This window comes from Lichenostomus cassidix, chromosome 22 (assembly GCF_008360975.1).
Source record: "Lichenostomus cassidix isolate B80296 chromosome 22, HeHo_3.0, whole genome shotgun sequence".
Classification (NCBI taxonomy): Eukaryota; Metazoa; Chordata; class Aves; order Passeriformes; family Meliphagidae; genus Lichenostomus; species Lichenostomus cassidix.
Window position 1 is genome coordinate 2602873 of NC_139502.1, and position 17515 is coordinate 2620387.

The 17515-nt window shown below is 44.1% G+C and overlaps 1 protein-coding gene across 3 annotated transcripts in view; it reads left to right on the forward strand.

The window, feature by feature from the left end:
• Positions 1–17515, forward strand: part of DPYSL2 (dihydropyrimidinase like 2) — a 68617-nt gene that overhangs the window by 23052 nt on the left and 28050 nt on the right. For all 3 annotated transcript variants that reach the window (XR_014856187.1, XM_085080415.1, XM_085080416.1), the window contains exon 4: positions 14424–14588. Coding sequence is in view for 2 of the 3 variants with exons in the window: in XM_085080415.1 (XP_084936541.1) it covers positions 14424–14588 (165 nt within the window). In the remaining variant the exon portion in view is untranslated. The remainder of the gene's footprint in view (positions 1–14423; positions 14589–17515) is intronic.

Genomic DNA, 17515 nt, shown 5'->3' on the forward strand with positions numbered 1-17515 from the left:
CTGGCCCTGATTCACTAAATCTCTCTGCTTCACCAACTCCCAGCTTCCTGCTGCTGCCTTTGTATCTTTTATTCAGGGCAGCCTTCAAACCCTCCACGAGAAAGTGGGGCTGCAGCAGCTCTGGGCAGTTCCCTGGGGTGATGAGCTCCTTTTAAACCCCTCTAAGTCCATCAGGCTCGAGGTTTGCAGCCTCTCAGCTCTGCTCCCACACCCCAGTGCTGCTGGAAGGGATCCCCCATTGTCCTGCTGGGGATTCCAAGGGGCTCAGGGCATCTGCCAAGCCCTTGGTGTGCCAGAGAGCCCAGGAGGGAGCAGCTGTGCAGAGCTCAGTGTTGCTGTGTGTGCTGGAGAGGTTTGCTGACCTCTCAGGCTGCAGCTATTGTTTGTCACCTCTGTGAGGAATGAGCTCCTGGGAGGAACAGGCTGCTGGGAGGGGCACAGGAGGGCTCAGGGTGCTGCAGGAGCTCTGTGGGGTGCTGCAGGAGCTCTGTGGGGTGCTGCAGTGTTTAACCCCACTGTCACATGCCATTGTCCCCCCTGCAGGGCTGAAGGGTGAAATCGCCGGGCCTGGCAGTCCTGGGAAACCTCTGCAGTCCAGCCTGGCTGGTTTTTGAGTCAATTAGAGGATTTGTCCCTATTTTACCATCTTTTCCTTCCCCAGAGCTGCTGGGGATCCTTCCCCTTGTTCCTGTGCCATCCTTGTGCCTCCTGTGCCATCCTTCTGCCCCTTCTGCCATCCTTTTGCCTCTTGTGTTATCCTTCTGCCCCTTTTCCCATCCTTCTGCCCCTTTTCCCATCCTTTTCCCTCCTCTGCCATCTTTTTTCCTCCCCTCCCATCCTTTTTCCTCCTCTCCCATCCTTTTTCCTCCTCTCCTATCCTCCTCTGCCAGCACTGATTTCTCAAAAAACATTGAAGGATCCCTTTCTGTGTCCATTTTGCCCCATTGTGCTCCAACCTCTCCCCGTGCAGGAAGGAGGAGAGGGAGACAATTCCAGAGAGGAGGGAGGAAATTCTCCCCAGAATGGAGGAAATTGGGAGGCAATTCCACCCGTGCTGGAGGCTGCTTTAGGTGTGAACACCCCAGAGCTGGAGTGGCAGCAGCTCTGACAGTGCACATGTGGCTGACCTAGATTTTCCAGTGCATCCAGAAAGGGATTTATTTCAGAATTAACCCATGTTGTCTGTTGCTGCAGTAGCATTTAAAGCCTCTTATTCCATGGAATGCTGGGGATTGGGGTGCTACTGCTTTCCCATTGTGTTTTGGGTTGGAAGAGCTGCTTTTAGGGGCTTTTCTAACAGAATTAGAATGGTTTGGGGTTTAGAAGTGGTTTAGAATTGGAGTGGTTTGGGGTTGAAAGGACCTTAAAGGACATCCAGTGCCACCCCTGCATGGTCAGGGACACTTCCCACTATCCCAGGTGGTTCCAAATTCTGTCCAGCCTGGCCTTCAACACTTCCAGGGATGAAGTGTTTCCAGGATTCCAGACCTCACCACCCTTAGAATAAAGTATTTCCTCCCAATATCTCATTTAAACCTTCCCTCCTTCAGCTTAAGGCCAGCCCTCTTGTCCTATGACTACTTATCCTTGTGAAAAATCCCCCAAATCGCCAAATTCTTGCTTTCTAGTGCTCTCAGCCCCAAGTTCCAGGCCTCAGAGATACCACAAAAGAGAAGGAGAGAGGCAGTGGGTCTCTGTGCTGTGCTGTGTCCCATTTACACCACTGGAAAATGATGTTTTCAAGGGTGCAGGTGAAACCCTTGGCTCCTCCAGGTCTGCCGCGTATGGAAAAGAGAAAAAAAAAACCTTAAAAAATAGAATTAAATTATCCACCTCGCTTCATATAACATCAGCAGCTGCCTGTGCTGGGTTTTCAGGGCATGTGTGTTAAACCTTGCTGGATCAAGTGTTTTTTAATCACCTTCAAGTCTTGACAAGGTCTTAAAACAAACAGCAGGAAATGCAGCCTGGGGCTCTTCCCTTGGCCTGCTTGGCTGGGCAGGGAGATTTTTGCACTTTTTGCCTTCCTGACTGTTCAACCCTCGGCTGCTTCTGCCTTTTCCTGAGCTTGACTCAGCAGAAAATGTCCTTTCTGGTCAGGCAGGACCTTTCAGTTTTAGATTTCACATTTCCAGCTCTCCACATTGGAATTGCCCTGGGAGGGGAGCAAGTGGAGCTTGAAGGAAACAAAGGCTGAAAGCAGCTGCAGGATTCCAGACTGGGGTGAATTTGGAATCTGTGGAGTCAGATTTGGTGACTTTGATCAGCAGAACCCTTTTTTCCCCTCTTCCCCTCACCCCCCCATGCTTTCAGAGTTCACAGATCCCATCTGTTCCTTAGAAACCCGATTTTTTTTTTTTTTTAAATCTTTCTGGTGAGAGGGAGAAATGTTTGAGGAATACAAATGAGCTCCTCCTGTCTGGCAGGCTTGAATCACACCCAGGAGCTGCCAGTTGTTGCTCTGTGCGTTTGCAGGGAATGCAGGGATGGACTTTTGGGAATTATTGCTCCTGGGAGAACTCTTTCCTTCCCTTGGTACACTGAATTTAGTGCTGGAAGCACCTCTGGGACAATGGGAATGTCATTCCCTTTCTCCATCCTGTCCATCCCTGATGGGAGGTGGTTTTAATTCAGATTAATTCAGCTCACCTAGAGCCTCATATCATCAGGAAAAAGTGATTATTTTTGTGGAGAGGAAATATGAGAATGCCTGAGAAGCGAGGAGATAATCCCTGAGATAATTCCTGTGCCCATCCAGGGAAAAGTGCTTTTGCCTTCCTGTTTGAAGTAACAGGAGGAACTTTTAGATTTCCCATGCAAATATTATTTGGGAAATGCTTTGGTTGGTCTTTCAGAGGCCACCAAAAAGGGCTCAGCTTTGGGAAGTTCTGGCCACTTCCAGCAGATTGCTTTCATGCCTGGAAGCAGCTCTGTATGAGCAGCCTGGATATTTCTGGAGTATTTCTGGAATTGGGGTATTTCTGGAATATTGGAATATTTCTGGAGTCTGGGGGACTTGCTGGTGGTGTTTTACATGTGAATGAAATTCCCTGGCAGGGGAAGGAGATCCTGAGAATCAGAGTTATTGCACAGCTCTGGGTTGGTGCAGGGAAAGGGAGAATCTCCCAAACTGAGGAGTTTGTGACCCCAAATTGGGGATTTTCGTGGGTGTATGGAGATTCCAGACTCCTGGAAAAGCCAGGCAGGGCTGGTTCAGCAGCTGGGGGCTGTGCAAGAGTATTCTCTGTTCAAATACCCAATATTGCCTCAAAAATCTCATTGCAGAGCGGGTGTCAGTTATTGACACTTCTCAGCAGGTTTTTGTGTACTTCAGATGGGATTTCTCAGGAAATTATCTTATCAGTGTCCAGGAGAAGAGTTCAGCCACTGATGAAAGGACTTCTACAAAGGACTACAAAGGACTTCTCAGCCTGATGGGCAGAGACTCCTGGGGAAAGTGTTGTAAATTCTTCATGGCACAGCTGAGAAAAATGTAGATTTGAATGCAGAATTAGGCTGTGGAAGGAGCAGAGTTTGGGATTCTGAAGCTGTCAGTCCTTTTGCAATGCCAACAGTGTGATGAAGGGGAAGGTGGCAACTGCATGGAGCAACCCATGGAGCTCTCCTGCCTGGATCCAGGGGCAGTTTGTGGGATCGTGGAGTGGTTTGGGTGGGAAAAGACCTTAAAGCTCATTCTGAAGAGCTGCTTTTAGGTGCTTTTCTGACAGAATCCCAGAATGGTTTGGGTTTGGAAGGACCTTAAAGCTCATCCCATCCCACCCCAGCCATGGCAGGGACATCTCCCACCATCCCAGGGTTCTCCAGGCTGGCCTTGGACACTCCAGGGATCCAGGGGCAGCCACAGCTCCTCTGGGAATTCCATCCCATCCCTCCCCACCCTCTGAGCAAAGAATTTCCCTCTAACACCACGTTTGAGACAGGAAATCAGGCTGAGGTGTAGAAAGCCACAGTTTTCACTAAAATCTTCATGCATAGAAAAAACCCAAAAGGCAGATGTTGTGTGCAGGATTTTCCCAAAACAATTTGGGAACACCAGGCTGGGTGTCTCCCTTGGGGTGGGCAGCTCAGGAGTGCTGCTTTGTGCCCCAAATCTCAAATTCCTCCTGGATCTGGAAACCAGGCTGGGGAATAAGCCACAGGAGTGTGTTTAACGTGGGATAATGAGGTTAGGACCTCCCACAGGGTAATGATTTCAGGCTGATTTGCAGCAATGTCAGCTCTGCAGTGGGGAAAGCAGAGCAGTGGGCAAATGTGGTCCGGAAATCCCTGAAGGTGCTGCTGGATCTCTGGGCTTTGGTGGCCAACAGCTTCTGCTGAGCTCCACACCACATCCCACCTGGTTTCCCCATAAACACAGGGAGGTTTTGGGGTGATTTGGGCTTTTCCCATAAACACAGGGATGTTTTGGGGTGATTTTGGGGTGATTCAGACCTCATTTCCCATAAACACAGGGATGTTTTGGGGTGATTTTGGGCTTTTTCCATAAACACAGGGATGTTTTGGGGTGATTTGGGTTTTCCCATAAACACAGGGATGTTTTGGGGTGATTTAGGCTTTTCCCATAAACACAGGGACGTTTTGGGGTGATTTAGGCTTTTCCCATAAACACAGGGATGTTTTGGGGTGATTTGGGCTTTTCCCATAAACACAGGGATGTTTTGGGGTGATTTGGGCTTTTCCCATAAACACAGGGATGTTTTGGGGTGATTTGGGCTTTCCCCATAAACACAGGGATGTTTTGGGGTGATTTAGGCTTTCCCCATAAACACAGGGATGTTTTGGGGTGATTTTTGGGTGATTCAGACCTCATTTCCATGCTTCAGTTGTGTGGCAGTTGGCAGAGTGGGGACAGTGTTGCCTGTGGGTTGGTGGAAATATGAGGCAGAGACAGGAAAAAAGGGGTAAAAGGGTTTTATTTTGGTGTTTAATAGGATTTGAGGTGCACAGCTCTGCAAAGGTGGAACACACCCAGGTGCACACTCACTGTATAATGCAGATACAATTTTATGGACTTTGAAAATTAGTTTATCTGTCTAAAATTTCCCAGTAAGAAACTTAATAAATGAAGTAATTGTCCCCCTATTTTAATTCCTCTCCCCTAAATGAGGCTAAAGCTCAGTTTACAAAATATATTCCAGAGAGGAAGTTTCAACCAAGGTTGAAACCTCGAATTTTTGATAGCACAGAGCTCTCTGTCTCTTACTGTGAATATTTGGTCTTTCTGCCTTGCAGGACCTCAAAAACTAAGCTAAAATATCAAATTACAAAAATCACAAGCATGCAGGCTAAGGGTACAGAGAGTGCATAAAGGGTAGAGAAAATAGGAAAAGGGTATAAAAATGTATAAAAGGGTATATAAAAAGGCAAAAATCACCAGGCACCGACAGGATGGGGACAGGATGGGGACTCCTGGTGTCGTAGTGGAAGTGGTGGTGGTTGGGGGGTGTTGGTGACAACTTCTGCCTCAGAACATGATGTCACCTTACCACAGCCACGAGGAGAGGAAGTGTCTGCTGCTCATGCAGCCAGGGGAGATGTTTATTTGACAAATACAGGGTTTTTTTTAAATCCCCGTTTCCCTCACCAGAGTGATTGTATAGGATCAAAGCTCTTCGCATTTAGGGAAAAAACCCAATTTTTCTAATCCCAAGCACACCAAACCATCCCAAATCCCCCTTGCCAAAGCTGCAGCCCTGTTCCTCTTCCTCTCCAGCACCCCTGAGACAGCTTCAGGCCATGAATTGAAAGTGAGAAGCCAACCCTTGGCGATAAGGATGCAAATCCAGAGCTGCCAGCCAGTGGAAAAAGCCTGAGAGGCAAAAGCCATCTCCAGTGACCTGAGAGGGACAGGGCTGGCTGGTGGCACGTGATTTCCTGTCCTCCTGTGCCTGATCAGCCCTTCCCCTTGGATGTGTTGGTAATTCTTGTGTTTGGGTTTGAGTTGACATCCAGGGCTGCAAATGGAGGTTTTTCTCCATCCCAGTCCCTCGAGGTTCCCAGGCCAATCCCTGTGGAAGCTTTTGAAGTTCTCTGTGCTCTTTTCATGGCCTTCAAGTGTGGAGTGATGCCTGAGAGAAAGGAGAAATCTTGGAACCACTTCAGGGTCTCTTTGGAATTTGGTTTCCCTCCCTCTCTGCCGTGGTGACCTCCTGAGATACAAGAAATGCACAACAAACCTGGGCTGGGAAGAGATGGAACCTTTTTTTTTTAAATTTTTTTTTTTAATCTGACCTTAATACGCTGCCATTCCAGCTGCTGGGGAGGGTTATTAATTAGTGTTTGAATTCTTTACATTTGTGTCCAGCTGGCCTCAAAATATGGATCATATTTGGGCTTTAATCAGCCAAAAGGACAAGTGAAATATCTGTGTGACATCAGTGAGGGAATAAGGGAAAAGTCTGAAAATGTAATCAGTGCAGCAGGATGTGGCTGATTCTTCTGAGCCTCGTCCAGCTCCTGATTTCTCTGCATCAGCTCTCACCAAGTGGATCTGAACTGACAGAAAACAACGTGTGATGTCATTTAGGCTGCCTTTTCCATGAATTTTGGCAGGAAAAGTGTACAAAAACCAGTCCTTGGGTAGTTGGATTAGCGCTGTGAGTGGTGCTCTGGGCAGGGCTGTAACTCTGCAGAATAATCTCTTTATTTCGCTATCTTTGCTTGGTGGGGAGAGAAAACGAGGATAAAATACTGTGGGAATTAATCCCCAAAAATACACAGAGCTGAAATCTGCTTGCTGGAGCCAGGATGGGAGCAAAACCCTTGGGTGGATTTCTCATCATTCCCTTCAAAGCCATTTTGTCCTTCCTTGTCCCACATCAAAGGTGACCCAGAGAATGGCCTAGGGCAAGAATTGGGATGGAATCAGTGCATCTGGATCACTCAGTTTGGGATTTTTGGGCTCAGAGAAGGGCTGAGGTCTCTCTAGCCTGGATGGATGGAGGGCTGCAGAGCTGGAGGTTGGTTTTTAATACTTCAATCAGAATTTTTGCTGCTGAAAGGTTCGCCTTTGGCACAGATTTTGGGACAGGATGAGGCAGCTTTTGGCAGCTCAATTCCTTGACACACAAAAGGGTCATGATAAGTGAAGGTGGAAGGGATTGTGATGTTTTCCCAGCTGAGAGTTGGAAGCCTCTGGATGAAATAAGTTCTGTGATTCTGGGATAATCTCCTTCCTTCCAGTGCGTGGATGTTGATTTTATTCCTCTTGGCTCTCCCAGCATCACTCCCACCTCCCACCAGCACCAGCAGGATATTCCTGCAGCCACAGCCTGACAGCTCCAAAAGCAGGGAGCTGTGCAATTAGCAGGGCTGAGTTTAATTACACCCTCCCAATAAACTGCCTCGTGACAGAACCTACAACTCCATAAATTCCCCAGATCTCATCACACCCAGTCGCTGGGGGGATTAAGGAGAATTAAAACAGGCAGATGTGGTTGTAGTGATCAAGCTGCTATTTAAAGTTTCGGGGCAGAGGAGATCTGCCTGCTAACAGTTCAGCTGAAAATGTTAAGGATTTGCACCTTATAAACTCCTCTTAAACAATAGGCACATTTAATGCTGCCAGGAGGAGGAAATAATGTGTAAAACTGCAGTTTATAACAGCAACCGGAGCCCTGGCTACGTGGTTTTATTGCAGACACAATTTTGCTAACATCTGACCCTAATTCATGTTTATATTGTCCATTTCAAACAGTTTTTTTTTCTCCTTCCTGGGAGTGGCATTCGTCAGCTGAAGCCCCATGAAAAATTTCATGCACGCTGTGGATGACACTTAATTAAACCAGTCAAAAAAAAAAATAAATAATCCTTTCCAGGGGAAAGCTGGGAGCCAGGGCTATGAATAGAAGCTGCAGGAAGGGGTTGCTTGCAAGCCAAGGCCTGCTCAACTGAAGCAGGATGCAAAAAAAAGAATAAAAAAATAAAAAATGCACATGCCACAATAGCAGGAAGCTGTAAAAGCCATTAATCCCCACCCAGGAGCATCCATCCCAAAGCAGAGTTTTGTTTTTAAGGCTGAATCCAGCTCTGCCTCTGAAGCAATAATTTCTCTGGAGCTTACTGAGGGGTCAAAAATATAAAGGCATTGCTCTTCATCTGCTTTTTATTTTTAAATTTTTTTTTTTTGAGGAGAGATTCCAAGTGCTGGCAAGAGATGATATGGGATTTTTTTGTGGCTCTGGTAGAAAAGAGGCAGAAAAAATGGGTAATTTGTAGGGTGATTCCCCAGCCTTCTGTGCTGGATGCTTCATGCCCATCTCCCTTCACCCTGAGGAGCAGAAAAGCCCTGATTTTGGGGAAGGGAGGCAGGATTTCCTAAAGGCACCATTTGGGGCTGAGATTGGCACTGTTTCCAGGGAGTTAGGGAGGACAGGGGAGGCTGGAGCAGCTGGGGGGAGACAAGGAGATGGTTCAGCCCTTGGTTCAGCTTTTTGATCTTTTTGTGGGTCACTCGTTGGATCTGGGCTTGGATTTGATCCTGGTGGGTTCCTTCCTGCTCAGGGTATCCCATGGCTCTGGGAAATTGGGGAGAAAAGAGATGATCTGAGTTGGGAAATTGCTGGTGTGTGTGTGTGGGGCTGTGCTGGGATCTGAGTTTAGTGCAGGTTTTGTGGTGATATATGATAAGGATGGTGATGTAGGATATGATATTGATGTAATATAGCTGTAATATATGTAATAGATTACATACAATGTGTATTACATATGTAATTATATATATCATATACATATAATATGTACACATATAATAGATATTACATATATCTATATATATATTACATATATCTATAATATATATGTGTATATATAGATATGTACATTACATATATATGTAATATGTTACATATAATGTGTATTACATATATATGTGTATGTGTATTACATGTATATTGCTTATATATGTAATATACAATATATGTATAATATACATGTATATGTAATATACAATATATATGTAATATATACATGAAATATACAGTATATATGTGTATACATATATATGTATGTACATATAATGTGTATTACATATATAATGTATATTACATATAATGTATATGTGCATTACATGTATATTATGTATATATGTAATATACAATATATGTGTAATATACATATATATGTGTAATATACATATATATGTAATATACAATATATATTTAATATACTATATATATGAAATATACAATATGTATGTGTATATGTATATATATGTATATACATGTAATGTATATTACATATTATGTATATTACATATATTTATAAAATATACATATATATTATATATACACGTATATGTACTATATATCTTATATATATATATGATATATATGTAATACATGATAATAATCAGTGATACTGGCATTTCTCCCACCCTATATAGAAATTTCTCTGCTTTTGTAAAACCAGCACTGCTTTATTTTCCCTGTCCTTGGGACATTCCTGCTTTGTTTTCCCCATCCTTGGGATATTTAATCCATTCTCCCAAGTTTCTGCCTCCTCCTTTCCTGTCACACCCAAATCTCATCCCAGCAGTGTGGCTGGTGGGATCCAGAATATCCAGCGTGGAAAATTGTGTATCCCATGAGCAGGGGTATTGTCTGTGGTGTGGAAGAACCCCCTGGATCCCCAGGAATATTCTGTATTTTATGATATTCTCTGTGGTGCAGCAGAGCCCCCTGGATCTCCAGGAATGTTCTGTATTCTCTGTGGTACAAAAGAACCCTCTGGATCCCCAGAAATATCCTGTATCCCATGATCAGGAATATTCTGTATCCTCTGTGGTGCAGAAGAACCCCCTGGATCCCCTGGAATATTCTGTATCCCAGGATATTCTCTCTGGTGTGGAAGAACTCCCTGGATCCCCTGGAATATTCTGTATTTTATGATATTCTCTCTTGTGTGGAAGAACCCTCTGGATCCAGCATGGAATAGTCTGTATCCTATGCTATTCTCTGTGGTGCAGGAGAACCCCCTGGATCCCCAGGAATGTTCTGTATCCTCTGTGGTGCAGAACCTCCTGGATCCCCTGGAATATTCTGCATCCCTTGATCAGGAATATCCTGTGTTCTCTGTGCTGCAGGAGAACCCCCTGGATCCCCTGGAATATTCTGTATTTTATGATATTCTCTGTGGTGTGGAAGAATCCCCTGGATCCCCAGGAATATTCTGTATCTTCTGTGGTGCAGGAGAACCCCCTGTATCCCCAGGAATATTCTGTATTTTATGATATTCTCTGTGGTGCACGAGACCCTCCTGGATCCCCTGGAATATTGTGTATTCTCTGTGGTACAGAACCTCCTGGATCCCCAGGAATATTCTGTATCCCATGATATTCTCTGTGGTGTGGAGGAACCCCCTGGATCCTCAGGAATGTTCTGTATTCCATGATATTCCCTGTGGTGCAGGAGACCCCCCTGGATCCCCTGGAATATTCTGTATCCCAGGATATTCCCTGTGATGTGGAAGAAACCCCTGGATCCCCAGGAATGTTCTGTATCCTCTGTGGTGCAGGAGAACCCCACAAATCCCCAGGAATATGCTGTATTTTATGATATTCTCTGTGATGCAGAAGAACCCCCTGGCTCCCCAGCAGTGGTTTGGAGCTGCTGTCTCCCTCCATCTCCGTGTCTGCCCCTAATCCTGAGCCCATCAATCCTGCAGGGAGGGCAGGAGAGCAGCCCAGGAGAGCAGCAGATGCACCTTGTGTAGCTCAGGGTGCTGCCAGGAGAGCAGAGCAGCCCTGGGAAGGGCAATTAAGGCTCTGGGTGATTAGGGATACAGCATGTTGGGTGCTCAAATCCCACTGCCCTGGCAGGGAGCTGAGAGCCTGGATTGGCTGGGAGGAAGCTAAACAGACTCTGCAGGCCTTTGGGGATCCTGGCTGTGTTTTAACAAGGAAAAAATCAGATTATTTGTAGTGTTTGTAATGGTTTTTCTTGGTTTTTTGTTGGTTTTTTTTAAGAAGTTCCTTGCTGGTGTAGCAGCCTTGTTTGCTCTCAGCCCTGGCCTGCTGTGTTTTGGGTTCTGCAGCTCAGGAGGTTAAAAAGAGAAATTCCAGAATGTTTTCTGCTCATAGCTGAGAAACCACTGTCACCCTGAGCTTGGCTTTGCCAGGAGGGTGTTAAATAAAGAGAAACATTAGGATCAGCCCTGAATTCCCCTCACATTCAGGGAGCCACTACAAACCCCACAAGCTATTTAATTCCTCCTTTGAAGGTTTCAGCACTGATGAAGTGACACTTAAATTATCTCTTAATTTATTTTTTTTTCCCCTTTTTTAAAAATTTTTTCCCCCTTTTTTTTTTTCCCCTCTTCATTTTATTTCTGGTTTTGGAGCAAGCTCTGAGTTCAAAAACGAGCTGGCAGCTTCCTCCTCAGGCCTGGAGCAGCTGAATTTGCAGAGAGCAAAAAATCAGCGATTTTCAGGAAGAAAACATCTGTGCTGGCAGAGGGGACAGAGGGGTGACAGAGCCCTGTGTGACACAAGAGCTAGTGTCACAAACTGAACATTCCCAGTCCTGAGATGATGGGAGGGAGGCAGGATGGGGATTCCCAGGGGGAAGGAGCTCTGTGGGGTCAGGAGCACTGCTGTTCCCATGGCAGTTCTGCCCTGCCCTGTGTCCTCCTGCTGTCCCCAAGTGTCACATCCTGTGGGGATGGAGCCTCCACCGCTGCTTGTGCTGCTCTGGGGCACAGGGAACGGGCAGAAAAGGAGAATAAAAAGCTTTTTGTTTTGCTCTGAACCATTTCTGAGGGCTGGGAGAAGTTCCTGAGCTGCATGTGGAGATTCCTGGCCATGCCAGGGGCAGAGCAGCTGCAGAGCTCTGATCTTGTAGGATCAGGCAAAGAACCAATCTTTGCTCCCAAATCAATCTTTGCTCCTCTCCTTTCCTGCCTCTGGGCTCATTTTTACTTTCTTGGGACCCCAAAAATCCCAGCTGTGAGCTTGGAATGTGGTTGTTTCCTTCCGTTGTAGAGGCTTCAGAGTAATTCCTGGGAATCCAGAGTAATTCCTGGGGCTCCAGAACTGTTCCTGGCCCTCCAAAGCCATTTTTGGGGCTCCAGAGTAATTCCTGGGGCTTCCAGATTAATTCCTGGAGGCTCCTGAGCCATTCCTGGGGCTCCAGAGCCATTCCAGAAGCTCCACAGCCATTCCTGAGGGCTCCAGAGCAATTCCTAGGTGCTCCACAGCCATTCCTGGGTCTCCAAAGCCATTCCTGGGGCTCCAGGGCCATTCTAGGGGCTTTCAGATTAATTCCTGGGGCTCCACAGCCATTCCTGGAGGCTCCTGAGCCGTTCCTGGGCCTCTAGAGTCATTCCTGGGGCTCCAAAGCAATTCCTGGGGCCTCCAGATTAATTCTTTGGTCTCCAGAGCCATTTTTTGGGGCTCCAGGGCCAATTCAGGGGCTCCTGAACCATTCCTGGGGCTCCAGAGCCATTCCTGGTGGCTCCAGAGTAATTCCTGGGTCTCCAGAGCCATTTTTTGGGGCTCCAGGACTGTTCCAGGGGCTCCAAAGCTATTCCTGGGGTCTTCAGAGTAATTCCTGGGTTTCCAGAGCCATTTTTTGGGGCTCCAGGGCCATTCCTGGGGGCTCTAGAGTAATTCCTGGGTCTCCAAAGCCATTCCTGAAGGCTCCAGAGCCATTCTTGAAGGCTCCAGAGTAATTCTTTGGCCTCCACAGCCATTCTTGGGGCTCCAGGGCCATTCCTAGGTGCTCCAGAGTAATTCTTGGGTCTCCAGAGCTATTTTTGGGGCTCCAGGGCCATTCCTGAGGGCTCCTGAGCCATTCCTGGGGTCTCCAGATTAATTCCTGGGTCTCCACAGCCATTCCTGGGTGCTCCAGAGTAATTCTTGGGGTTCCACAGCCATTTTCTGGGGCTCCACAGCCATTCCTGAGGGTTCCAGATTAAGTCCTGGGTCTCCAGAGCCATCCCAGGGTCGCAGTTCGGGGCTCTGAGGACTCTTTTTTAACCCCTTGGTGACCTCAGGCAGGATTTCCCAAAGCCCAGGAGCCACCCATGGATTTGGGGCTGACAGATCTTGTCTGGAGTGGGGATGGATTCATTCCTGGCTGTGTTAGAGATTAAATAGGTTTTTTTTTGCTTTTGAATGATCCATTTGTGTAAACAACGAACTTCTCCGTGTCCCACTGGCAGAGCAAAGGGAATAATGTTCTTTTTCTCCTCCTTGTTCATTCTGCTGGAGCTGAAGATGAACTTTGGCAGAGGGACAGGAGCTCTGGGCTGGCCAGGAAACCAGCCAGGCTGAGTTCTGCCCACTGGGGAGGAGCAGATTACAGCACAGAAATGGGATGGTTTTAAAAAAAAAAAATTAAAAAAGTGTTTAAATTCAATTTTTCCTCCTCTCCCAGCTCTGTGCTGGAGATTTTGACTGGCTGCTTTCATTCCAGCAAAGATCTCAGACACTCCATAATAAAAGAAATATTTTTTATTTATATCAAATAAAAAATAAATAAATTTTTGCTCAAATAAAACCCCAAAATCAGAAATTTTCTGATCCTAGTGCCTCGTGTCTCTCTCTGAGGCTGTTCTGCATCACCTGCAGCTGCCTGGGAGTTCTGGATTTGGTATGAGGATGGAACTGTTGAAGTAACAACTCATTTTCCTTCAGCTGCAGCTCTGTAATCTCCTTTCCTGAGAGATTTCCTGAGAAAATCCTGCATTCCCTGAGCAATTTCCTGAGAAAATCCTGCATTTCCCTAGAAATTTCCTGAGAAAATCCTGCATTTCCCTAGAAATTTCCTGAGAAAATCCTGCATTGCCCAAGAAATTTCCTGAGAAAATCCCTGAGAAAATCCTGCATTCCCTGAGAAATTTCCTGAGAAAATGCCTGAGAAATTTCCTGAGAAAATGCCTGAGAAATTTCCTGAGAAATTTCCTGAGAAAATCCTGAATTCCCTGAGAAATTTCCTGAGAAATTTCCTGAGAAAATCCTTCATTCCCTTAGAAATTCCCTGAGAAAATCGTACATTCCCTGACAAATTTCCTGAGAAAATGCCTGAGAAATTTCCTGAGAAAATGCCTGAGAAATTTCCTGAGAAATTTCCTGAGAAAATCCTGGATTCCCTGAGAAATTTCCTGAGAAATTTCCTGAGAAAATCCTTCGTTCCCTTAGAAATTCCCTGAGAAAATCCTACATTCCCTGACAAATTTCCTGAGAAAATCCCTGAGAAAATCCTGCATTCCATGAGAAATTTCCTGAGAAAATCCCTGAGAAAATCCTTCATTCCCTGCAAAATTTCCAACTCAGGACTATTTTAAGGTGGGAAAAAGACGGGAAAACCTATTTCAAGATGGAAAAAGGATGGGAAAACCTATTTCAAGGTGGAAAAAGGATAGGAAAACCATCTCACCAGTGATTTTTTTTTTCCCTTTCCCAGTTGACCATGTGGTTCCTGAGCCTGGCACCAGTTTGCTGACAGCCTTTGACCAGTGGAGAGAGTGGGCAGACAGCAAATCCTGCTGTGACTATTCGCTGCACGTGGACATCACCGAGTGGCACAAAGGGGTGCAGGAGGAGATGGAAGCTCTGGTGAAAGATCATGGTAAGCCTGACCCCTCTTTGTTCTTTAGGATCCCCTAAAAATGTGATAGGATCCCCTAAAAACCAAGATTTTGGGATTTTTTACGGTTGTCTCTAGTGCCATATTTTGCTTTTACATCCCAATAACGCGGTTTTCTTAGGATCCCCTATTTTTTAGGGCTGTCTCTTAAGGAGTATTTTGCTTTCATAAAGCTGGTTTTTAGGATCCCCTGTTTTTAGGGCTGTTTCTCGTGGGGTATTTCACTTTTATAAAGCTGGTTTCTGGGATTCCCCTATTGTTTAGGGTTGTCTCTCATGCAGAATTTTCTTTTGCATCCCAATAAAGCTGTTTTTTGGGATCCCCTATTGTTTAGGGTTGTCTCTCATGCAGAATTTTCTTTTGCATCCCAATAAAGCTGTTTTTTGGGATCCCCTGTTGTTTAGGGTTGTCTCTCATGCACTATTTTGCTTTTATAAAGCTAGTTTTTGGGATTCCCTGTTTTTTAGGATTCCCTGGTTTTTAGGGCTGTTTATTGTGCAGTATTTTGCTTTTTCATCCCAATAAAATTGTTTTTTTAGGATCCTCTATTGTTCAGGGCCGTTTCCCATGCAGCACTTTGCTTTTATAAAGCTGGTTTTTGGGATCCCCTATTTTTTAGGGCTGTTTCTCATGCAGTATTTTGCTTTTGCATCCAAATAAAGCTGTTTTTTTAGGATCCCTTATTCTCTAGGGTTGTCTCTCATGCAGTATTTTGCTTTTATAAAGCTAGTTTTCAGGATTCCCTGTTTTTTAGGATTCCCTGTTTTTTAGGGCTGTCTCTCATGCAGTATTTTGCTTTTATAAAGCTGTTTTTCAGAATCCCCTTTTCTTTAGAACCTGTCTCTCATGCAGTATTTTGCTTTTATAAAGCTGTTTTTTAGGATCCCCAATTTTTTAGGGTTGTCTCTCATGCAGAATTTTCTTTTGCATCCCAATAAAGCTGGTTTTTTTAGGATTCCCTATTTTCTAGGGCTGTCTCTTGTGCAGTATTCTGCTTTTGCATCCCAATAATGCTATTTTTTTAGGATCCCCTATTTTTTAGGGCTGTCTCTTAAGGAGTATTTTGCTTTCATAAAGCTGTTTTTTAGGATTCCCTATTTTTTAGGGTTGTCTCTCATGAATTATTTTGCTTTTGCATCCCAATAAAGCCTTTTTTTTTTAGAATCCCCTATTGTTTAGGGCTATTTCTCATGCAGTATTTTGCTTTTGCATCCAAATAAAGCTGTTTTTTTGGGATCCCCCATTGTTCAGGGCTGTCTCTCATGCAGTATTTTGCTTTTATAAAGCTGGTTTTTAGGATCCTCTATTCTGTAGGGTTGTCTCTCATGCAGTAATTTTGCTTTTACATCCCAATAAAGCTATTTTTTTTAGGATCCCCTATTGTTTAGGGCTGTCTCTCATGCAGTATTTTGCTTTTATAAAGCTAGTTTTTAGGATTCCCTGTTTTTTAGGATTCCCTGTTTTTTAGGGCTGTTTATTGTGCAGTATTTTGCTTTTATAAAGCTGTTTTTTAGCATCCCCTATTGTTTAGGACCTGTCTCTCATGCAGTATTTCGCTTTTATAAAGCTGTTTTTTAGGATCCCCTATTTTTTAGGGTTGTCTCTCATACAGAATTTTCTTTTGCATCCCAATAAAGCTGGTTTTTTTAGGATCCCCTGTTTTTTAGGGTTGTCTCTCATGCAGTATTTTGCTTTTGCATCCCAATAAAGCTATTTTTTTAGGATCCCCCATTCTTTAAGGCTGTGTCTCATGCACTATTTTGCTTTTGCATCCCAATTAAGCTGGTTTTTTGGGATCCCCTGTTGTTCAGGGCTGTTTCTCATGGGGTATTTCATTTTTTACATCCCAATAAAGCTATTTTGGACCCTTTCTGGCTCCTTTGGGGTTGCAGAGCTCTCAGGGATTTTGAGGCACAGTGATTTTCCAGAGGTGAACCTCCTGCTTTCCTGTCTCCATGAACACCCTCATGGTCCAGCACTGCCCCTTGGGGACACCTAAATCCCCTAAAACACTGCAAAAAAGGGGAATTTCAACCCCAAAATGACCCATCCAGCTCTGGCTGCTGAAAGTGAAGAGCTTTATTTCATTTTATATTCAAATTATAAAATGACCTCATGGGTTTTTCCCTCTTTTTGATTTCCTCAGCGTTTCATCCTCAGGCTGGAGTTGTTTTCCATCCTGTTTGGAGTTCAAATCTCAGCATTTTCCACCCCAAGGAGATCTTTCCAGGAGTTTTTAGTGATTCCAAAGGCTGGGGAGGGAAATGCAGCTCAGGGTTAGTGGGTCAGCTTGGAGAAATCCCAAATTTTGCATGATTCTCCCTGAAGGGAGAGGAGGATCAGCCAGCCAGGCTCAGGCTCTGCTTTTGTGTTGGATGCATTTTGGCTTTTTACCAGTATTTATTATTATTTATATTTATATGTTTATATATTATTTGTATTTTATTTTTTATATATTATTATTTATTTATATATTATTATTTATATATTATTTATATATTATTTATTTATATATTGTTATTTATTTATGTGTTATTATTTATTTATATATTATTATTTTTATATTGTTTATATATTATTTATATTTACCAGTATTTATATTTATTTATTACCAGTAGTATGAGTAGTAGTAGCAGCATTATTGGTATTAGTATTAGTATTAGTATTAGTAGTATTATTAATATTACTAGTATTACTAGTATTATTAGTATATTTTAATAATAACAGCATTTTAATTTTAGTAATGATTATATCAATGGTTTGTTTATTAGCATTAGTATTATTTATTAGCATTATTATTATTTATTACTAGCATTATTATTATATTAAAATAATTATATAATAATATTACATATACATATATAATTTATTATTAGCATTGTTACCACAGTGCTGGATTATTAGTATTA